The sequence below is a fragment of the Eptatretus burgeri genome, chromosome 6 (genome assembly GCF_056783735.1).
Source record: "Eptatretus burgeri isolate ZD-2024b chromosome 6, Ebu_testis_v1, whole genome shotgun sequence".
NCBI lineage: Eukaryota > Metazoa > Chordata > Myxini > Myxiniformes > Myxinidae > Eptatretus > Eptatretus burgeri.
Window position 1 is genome coordinate 108881310 of NC_140966.1, and position 10000 is coordinate 108891309.

Below are 10000 nucleotides of genomic sequence, written 5' to 3' on the forward strand. Positions count from 1 at the left end.
TAATGATGCAGGGAACCCAGGTTTAAATCCAACATATTACACAGGATGTGTGTTTGTCTGTTATCAACCAATGTCCTTATATTTCATGTAAATGTACAATAATGTCCACTCATGTCTGTGTCACGTTTGGAAATGTCTTCAAGTTTGTCCCTGTGCCGAAAAAATAGACTATACACACACACACACACACACACACACACACACACACACACATACACATATACATACACACACATACACACACACACACACACACACACACACACACACACACACACACACACACACACACACACACACACACACACACACACACACACACACTTAAGAATACTTACGAAGGAAGCCTTCCCAGCATTCTCCAGGCACGGAGATGAAAGTTTTCAGTAAGTCAGGTTCGTGCACATGAGCTAGCGTGGACAGCAGGTCCAGTCCATGAACCCAGGAGGCGCGAGTCATGTCCTCTACATTACATGCTGCGAGGAACACAAAGTGAGAAAATTCCTCGTGTTGGATTAAGATAACGAGATGGAAAAAAAACTTCCATACCAATGGGGCACGGTCACTTCGAAAAACAGTGATAACTCACGTGTTCCTGGCATACTAGTGAGGACAAGTCCAGAGAAAACGACATCACAAATGTCCCTCAAGCTGTGTACACGAAGAAAGTGTGTCGGACAAAGGGTTGCACATGTTCTCCATAAAGTACACAGTGAGCAGAACAGTTCCAACCAGCCTTGAACCTGAGGGAGAAACAAAATGGACATCAATCAGAGTTTGGAATAAAGTAAGAAACCTCTATCGATTGTTGCCATCATGGCGATCCCACTTAAGCTACACACTGTCTGAACCCAGAACACTAGGTTGTAGCACTCCAGCTTTGACAAGGAGAGGAGCTGAAAGGATTCCGTTGAATGTGACACATTGACTACAAAAGTAAAGGAAGTCAGTGAGCCATGTGTTTAGATGGCCTTGGATGCAACAGGCAGATAGTTTGGAGAGCAAGGTGGGATGGCAGACTATCGAATGCTCAAGACATGTCCAGAGATACGGCCCTGATCTCATGTCTGATATTGAAGGCCTCTATCCCTTGTTGAGCGAGTAAAAGCAGCATGTCTAATGTAGCGTGACCTGGTCTCAATCGAAATTGGTGATCCGAGATGAGGCTGTTGGAGAAAAGGAAGGATTTCATATCAACTGCGATAATGGATTCCATGACCTTGCTGATGATGTGAAAGAAGCCAATTGGTCTGTAGTTGAGGGGGATCAGATTTTGCACCTTTTTACCTCTGCCACCTTAGGTGGACAGAGGTTCTGTTTTCACCCCTGTTTGTCTGACTGTTAGTCTGTGAGCAGGATATCTCAAAAAGTTCTGGATGGATTTGGACAAAACTTAGTGGACAGGATGGAGAAATGAAAAGAACAAATTGATTAGATTTTGGTGAAGATCCGGATCCGGATACAATAATTTTTGTCATTCTTCACCATTGAGAGATAGGGCCCAAAACGATATAAAGCACGATATCTCAAAAAGATGTGCATGGATTTCGACGGAACTTGGTGGACAGATTGGGTGTGTGATAAAGAAGAATGGATTCGATTTTGGTGAAGATTTGGATCTGTATGCAATAATTTTTTTAAGTAGATTCTTCAAAACTGAGAGATAGTGCCAAAAACGATAGAGAGAGCAATATTAAAAAAAGTTGTGGATGAGTAGGGGCGGTGACAATAACAAACCAATTTGATTATGGTTGAGGTCCTGATTGAGATGTGACCGATCAGCGGGATACAAAATGGAAACTGTTCAGCATGGCGGAGGTACGCGCTCTACAGAGTGCCATTCTAGTTTACGTAATGCAGTGATGTTGGCCAATTTCCAAGCCGATGGAAGATGGCCGAGGGCAAATGATAGGGTGAAAATGGCAGAAAGAGGAAGTGCAAGAGATACGTGAGTGATACGTGAGTGGCTTTGATGCCATTTGAAGAGAGGGAAGTGGAAGAAGGGGCGTATACTCCAGAGACAGACTTAACTAGAATGGCACTCAGTCGAGTGAATTCCTCCGCCAGGCTGAACAGTTCAAATTTTTTATCCCATTGATAGGCCGGATCAAGATCGGGACCTGAATCAAAATCGAATCGGCTTGTCCTCGTTACCAAACCAACTCATCCACAAAGTTTTGTCATAACTCATTACTATGGACCAATAATACATACAGTACCACATAATTGAAAATGTTGTTAAAGCATAAACTGTGGTAAAGGGCAACTTAATTTAAATAGGTATTGTGGGTACTGTGCGAAAGGACACTCGTGCAGACAGCTGCGTGCTTCGGTGGTGCTCGATAAAGTACTGGAAGTCGGTGTTCAGTATTACTTTGAGCAAAGCTGTGTTTAGGTTAAAATGTCAGAATAATGTGACGGCTCTACTCCAACATGAAAGAGAAACAGACTGGGAGAAAGAATTATTATGGAGAGAGTCTTTGAAGACACCAAAGCATGCAGTCACCTCGACGCCAGGCCTCGGAGTGATCTTGTGTAAGACAAAATATAAAGAAGAGGAGAAAGGAGAGAAGAGGGAACGCAATGTGAAGCAGAGACAGAGAGGAGGGAGAATCCAATGCGGACTGTGAGAGATGGAACAGCTGCAACATGTGGCCAAGTTCATTCTATGAAACCGGGCTCAAACCAACGATGAGGGTGCTGCGAGGGTTTCATGCTCAGCAGGACTGAGAGTGTTGCATGTCGACCACAGCCCCGACTCTAACCAGTTGCATCTTTGAGGATGCTGGTCGATCCTACCTGCTGGCCAGTTGGGTACTCATCGAACCTATATTATCCTATTGGGGTCACAGAGCTGACATCCAAGCAGACTAATCCACTCTGGACACATCGACAAAGCAAAGGCTGAGTTAAGCCTCATCCCTCAGTACTACTGGGCAAAGCATGGTCCTTAATGGTGAGCAGTGGACTATTGGTTCATCTGCTTGCGTTGGTGGTACGATCACCCTCTGGGGACTCTCAACGCGACTGGCAATTTGGATGTAACTCCGTGTGTACTTTTATTTATTTAAAAAACGGGGTACATGAGACAAGTTGCTGACTTGAAAGTCGTGAGTCAATTCAAAACTGCATTTAAACCTGCCATGTGCAACTTTGGGGAGTTTTGAAAGCATTGAGTGTGTCATATGTGACTTTGGGGAATTGTAAAATTATTGAGTGTTTCATTTAAAATCATTGTGATAGAATCTTATGAAATGTAATTTTGTTTGTAAAGAAGACAGTGTGGTTAAAAACATGACCTATTAAATATCCTTCTGTTTCGTGTCGTACGATGATTTCAACTGTGAAACAATAGATGGGACACATTTTGGTCCGCAAAGTTTTTCTGCCGTGCTCGCCCTCCGGGTAACTGGGGTAACTCGCTTTGGTGCACAGAGGCAGCACATAACACTCGTCCACACCTTTTTAAAATATCATGCTATGTATCATTTTTGGCCCTATCTCTCAATGGTGAAGAATCACTTAAAAAGTTTAAAAAAACTCTCATATCCTGATCTTCACCAAAATCAAATCGATTTGGCTTTGTCACACACCGAACCTTGCCACCAGGTTTCGTCCGAATCCGTCCATAACATTTTGAGATATTGTGCTCAACTGTATATTGGTTTTCGCCCTATTACCCAAAGGTGAAGGATCGCTTAAAAATTATTGCATCCAGATTTGGCTCCAGCAAAAGTGAATCCATTCTTCCTTGTCACACACTCAACCTCTCCACCAAATTACCTCCAAATCCGTCAACAAATTTTTGAGATATCCTGTTCACAGACAGACAGACAAACAGGGGTGAAAACATAACCAGACAGTCAGGGGTGAAAAAAGAAAACATAAACAATAGAGGGTGTAAATTTGATACACTGGACCTGCTAGGTGAGGGGAGGGAGGAGGAATAGAGGAGGAAGACAAGTTTGAACTTTGAACGGATTGAGTGTCCATCACCAGAGAGAACAACCAACGACAAACACCTCAATTCCTTGCTGATATTCACACCCCCCTCCCCCCCCTTTCCCTCACCTAGCAGCTCCTGTGTATCAAATTTACATCCTCCATTGCCCACCTGCAAGATAAACTCGAATTCTGTTTAAAATAAGAATGAATGCAAGATTATTGTACCTATTATCAAAAGTGATGACAAATGACAAATGTGGACCATTTTAACTGTGATGTGAACCCTCCCATGAGTGGACCTGAGCTTTGAGCCTACGACGGCGAGGAACTCCAAGCGGCACATTCTGGAGGTCTTGCAAGGATGACTGGAGGGCTTGCTTGTCACAACACCTGAAACATGCATGAAAAAAACAACAACTCCTAAAGCATCCCAATAATATACAGGTATCCACAAATTACCATTCCAAATTTAAACCATAATAAAATGGGACATGGACAACAAAGAGAGAGACTATTGAAAGGCTGAATGCATTCGAGATGTGAACATATGGGAGGATGTTCCACATATTCTACACAGACAGGAAGACAAATGAGGAAGTATTGGAAATGGCTGGAGAAAAAAGAAAATTAGTGCACAACATTAAAGAGAGAAAGATACAATACTTTGGTCACCTCATTAAAACAGATGGGAGACAGAGACAGTTATTGGAGGGGAAGAATGATGGGAAACATATCAGAGGGAGGCAGAGGAGAAAATGGATGACGGAGACAACGGACTGGATGCAGTTGACCGATGTGGAATGTGTCAGGGCGTCACAGGAAAGATAGAGGTGCAAATCCATGGCAGTTAACTTTCTGGGAAGAAGATGACACCAATGAACGAACAAACTAAAATGAAACACGACGATGCAATTTGCAGCAAGTTAAAGGATGTTTCTCAAAGCTTTATTAATTCGTCCCCCACGCAGTGGAAGACGGGGGTTGCAATCACTTCTGTGTGTCTGTGTGTGTGTGTGTGTGTGTGTGTGTGTGTGTGTGTGTGTGTGTGTGTGTTTGTGTGCATCTGTCTGTCTGTATGTCTGTGTCTGTGTCTGTGTGTGTGTGTGTGTCCGGGCTGTAACTCTTTTTTTTTAACCATTTGAACTTTTGTCATCAAATATTCAACAAAGCTTTATTATGAGAATATGTTATGAGATATATCTTTATGAGAATATAAGAACCATAATAACAAAATAAACCACCAAAACAGAAACATTTTTACAAACAAAATGTTTAACACTTGTATTAAAGTGAAAAAAAAATCACTGCCTTAATACAATCTGTAATGGCCAAGGTGGTGTACTTCATCACAGCAGCTGACAATGATTAAGCCATTCGCATGTGAACGGAGAGATGAACAAGAAAATCATGCGGTCCTGGTCACAAGAGAATCCGCACTGGCTCTCCCCAACCAAACAACAAGGAGCGGTGAAGGTCTCACGAGGGACAACACATTGAACATGTCATTTAATGTCATTGAACATATCATGTATTGTAATGTAATGTCAATAAACCATTTTTTACGTATATTTGCCTGTGTTTCCAGACTTTATGACCACCCTGTACACACACACACACACACACACGCACACACACACACACACACACACACACACACACACACACACACACACACACACACACACACATATATATATATATATATATATATATATATATATATATATATATATATATATATGTATATATGTCAGGTCAGGTCAGGTCAGGTATGGGAGCATGTGCAAGAACAGCGCGTCGCTGCGTCCACTTTCCGCCGGTACTCCAGGGGCCTCCGTCTGGCCATCCCCCAGGCAGATGCCAGGCCCATCCCCATCTCCTTGAGATGATGGTCAACCTGCTGCAACCATGAGACACGTGGTCGGCCCACTGGCCTCCTCCACTCATGAGACTCCCTCGCTGAGAGAATCTGGTGAGCAGGATCAGCGTCAGGAAAACGAGCCACATGTCCATACAGCCGCAACTGACGCTCACGGACTATGCAGGTAACAAATCTCATCCGAGTCTCTCTCAGCAACCGCTCGTTGGATACAAAATCCGACCAGCGATAGCCAAGGATTCTCCGAAGAGACCTGGTACCAAAGGAATTAAGTCTCCGTCTCAGATCCTTGGTCAGAGTCCAAGTCTCGCACCCATAGAGCAAGACTGGAAGTACCAAGGACCTGAAGACTCGGACTTTCGTCCTCCCGCACAGGTACCGGCAGCGCCACACCCCATGATCCAGTGAATCCATGACTCCCCAGGCCCGACCCAGACGTCTATTGACCTCTGACTCGCAGCCAGCAGAGACATGAATATCACTGCCAAGGTAAGTGAATCTCTCCACGACCTCAACATCCTCACCACAAACAGACACAGACAGGACAGCAGCATCCAATATGTCACTGAAAGCCTGGATCTTAGTTTTGACCCAAGAAACCCTAATCCCAACGGCTCCGACTCCTCATTCAGCACCTCGAGGGCCCCCAAGAGGATGTCTAAAGTCTCCGCAAAGATGACTGCATCATCTGCAAAATCAAGGTCCGAGATCTTGACATTGCCAAACGATGCACCGCAACTTGATCTCTCCGACATCCTCCCTAAAATCCAGTCCATACAAGTGCTGAAAAGTGTGGGGGCAAGTACACATCCCTGACGAACTCCAGTAACAACTGGAAATAAGTCAGAGATGGTACCACCACACTTCACAGCACTCTCAGTACCAGAGTAGAGTTCAGACATCAGATCGATCAGTTTTGGTGGCACCCCACGAAGACCAAGAATCCTCCAGAGGACATCCCGATTCACTGAATCGAACGCTTTACAGAGATCAACATAGGCTGCAAGCAGCCCCTGCCGAAACTCTCGTCTGCGTTCGGTGAGGACACGAAGTGCAAGGATACGGTCAATCGTTGACCTCTTTGGTGTAAAGCCTGACTGCTCTGGATGCTGGTGCTCAAGCAGATGGTGGCGAACCCTATCAAGAATTATCCGAGCAAAGACCTTGCCCGGCACTGAGAGCAGCGTCACCCCTCGGTAGTTGTTGCAGTCTTGGCGATCACCCTTCCCTTTCCAGAGAGGGACAACAAGGCCCCTCTTCTAGTCAGTTGGGATGATGCCTGTGTTCCAGGCAGAGCACAAAACTGCATGCAACGACACGAGTGCAGCATTTCCACCAGCCTTGAGAAGTTCAGCATGGATGCCACAGATCCCTGGAGCTTTGCCCCGTTTCAACCGGTTCACCGCAGCCCGTGTTTCCACAAGCGAAGGTGGACCACAGTTGATTGGAGGGTCAGCAACAGGGATTGGAACACCCTTGACGTCCAACTCGACAGCTGGGGGATCAGCCTTGTACAACCGCTCAAAGTAACCGGCCCAGTGGGCCTTCACTTCAGAATCCTCTGTCAAGAGCCTACCACTCTCTGCTCGAACTGCAGTGCTCCGAGGGATGGACTTGGATGAACGTAATGCGCGAATTCCCCTGTAAGCGGGACGAGAATCACCTGTCCAAAGGTGATGCTCTACCCCCTCACAGATTCTTCGCACATAGGCCTCCTTGTCCACCCTCAGTGCACGTACAGTTTTACGCCTCAGCTCCCTGAACAGCTCAGCTCTGCCATTCAGCCTGGCCCTGCGACTCTGGTCAATGGTATCCAGTGTCCATTGAGAGACAAAATTCTTCTTTGCCCTGCGGTGAGCTCCAAGGCATCCACCGGCAACATCAAGGACGGTGGTCTTGAAGGCGCTCCACAACTCTTCAGGACCCCCCAAAGCACCGAGACCCCCCCAAGTGTCCACTCAGCCTGTTCGCAAACTCCTCAGCTACTCTCTCATCCCTGAGCTTGGCAACATCCAGCCTAAGCTGGGATGGTACCATTCTCCAGGATTTAAGGTGCAGCTTTAGAGTTGCTACAACAAGCCTGTGGTCAGTATTGAGGAACTGAGCACTCCGGTAGACCCTGCAGTTCTGGATCATCCTCCAACGACGGTCAATGAGGACATGGTCAATCTCCTTTGCCACACCGCCAGCGTTGGAATACCAAGTCCAGCGATGAGCTTGTGGGCGCTGAAACCATGAACCAGCCACCCTAAGTCCATGACTTCTTGCAAAGTCAAGGAACTTAGTGCTATTCTGGTTCATAGTTCCTGACCCATGGGGACCAACACACACCTCATAACCATCCCTATCAGTTCCAGTCGATGCATTGAAATCCCCCAAGACTAGAAGTGTATCTCGTCTGGGGCACTGATCAACCACAGACTTGAGTGTGGCGTAGAATGCATCCTTCACGGTGAGATCACTCGCCTCAGTCGGAGCATAAACAGAGACCAGGGAAATGACACCTAAGGAGTGACGAATCCTTAATCTCATAATACGCTCGTTGACCAGTGTTACCTCAATTATCATTGGGGTCAGCTTATTGGACACAGCTACAGCAACTCCTTGGGTATGGTAACCATCAGAGCGACCAGACCAATAGTAGGTGTAACCACCCACCATAATCTCGCCGCAATCCGGTTTCCGAACCTCAGAGAGAGCTGCAATCCCGATGTCCAAACGCTTGAGCTCAGATGATAACAGAGACAGGTGATCATCCTCTCTTATAGATAGGACATTCCAGGCACCCACCCGAAGGGACCGCCTCAGGTCAACCCAAGGAGACCGCCGTCTGGTGGACGACACCTCAGCACCACTCCGACACACTCTCCCGCAATCTGACCCAGGGATGTTACCCCGTGGTTTCCCTCCTATCATCAAAGACTGGGGGTCCCGAAGGCTTTGCCCCAATCCCGTCATCCAGTGAGCTGCCCTGCGAAGGGAAGCTGCGCAGGAGGTACTCCCACGGAGTGGGTTTTCAAATTTTTTTGCGTTTTTGCGTTTTGCGGAATGAAGGGTTTTACGGTGGCTGGAGTGCAAATCCTGCCACCAACCTCCTAATAAGAAGTAACCCAACTGCAGGAGGACGTCCGCAGACACAGTTGGGCACTAGATATGGATGGCCGTTGGCTCACAAGGAGCTCCTCCGCCCTTTGACAGGTTTTGTTTTTAATCCTGCTGGGTGTCCATATCCAAACACCCCCTCACCAGAAAACCTGGTGGGGGAGACGGTTTAGTCGCCGACAACCCGACCATGGAACAGGTTAGTACAGGATTACATGGTACCTGTAGCAGGTCACAGATCGAACCTGACCTGACATGTAGATATATATATATATATATATATATATATATATATATATATATATATATATATATATATATATATATATATATATATATATATATATATATATATATATATATATATATACATATATACATATATATACATATATATTGTTGCGGATTCCGCGCCCGCCGGCGTGCTGACGGCCACGTAACTCGAATCGCGGCACGTCGCCCACCGGACGGACAATCCAGTCGTGACCCTCTCGGACTAACGCCGGGAACCAGTCACGGGTGGACCTTTCGGTCTCACCGCGATCGAGCCAATCAGCCCCCGCGTGGGATAGGGTTGCTCGCCAAATTTCGACCTACCTAAGTACCCACGCGGAGGGTAGACCGGGCGATCGCACCTCGCCGCAGGTCGACTTCGGACACGGGCCACTTAAGCGACCCGTTCCGTACTATCGGGATAACCGAGCGGTGTTATCGTCGACCTCGACGGTTCGATTAATTATCGGGCGTATTCAGCCCACTACCAACCCTTTACGTGAAGCAAGATGAGGGTTCAATGGGGGAAAAGACGAAGCGAAGCGGGAGAACAGTTCAACAATAAAGCACATTTATTCGCGGCACACGGGAAGCACACAAATACAATTCCACCAAAAGCACACAAAAAAAAGAAAACACAATTCCATTTACACAAAAAGCAAATATAAGAGCGAAAACACAATGCAGAGCTAATACCGACTACCGAGCACACGGCAACACTTATACAATTCTACTTCACAGACGGCGCCGACAACACATACCCAAAACCAAGGAAAAGAAATCCCCCAAGAATGAGGCAGG

At 46.3% G+C, this 10000-nt stretch overlaps 1 protein-coding gene across 3 annotated transcripts in view; it reads right to left on the reverse strand.

The window, feature by feature from the left end:
* The window catches only part of RTTN (rotatin), a 317466-nt gene that overhangs the window by 63553 nt on the left and 243913 nt on the right, over nucleotides 1–10000 (reverse strand). For all 3 annotated transcript variants that reach the window (XM_085886669.1, XM_085886670.1, XM_085886671.1), the window contains exons 38-40: nucleotides 4245–4335; nucleotides 590–743; nucleotides 339–476 (exon numbers count right to left, since the gene is read on the reverse strand). In XM_085886669.1, the coding sequence (XP_085742795.1) occupies nucleotides 339–476; nucleotides 590–743; nucleotides 4245–4335 (383 nt within the window). The remainder of the gene's footprint in view (nucleotides 1–338; nucleotides 477–589; nucleotides 744–4244; nucleotides 4336–10000) is intronic.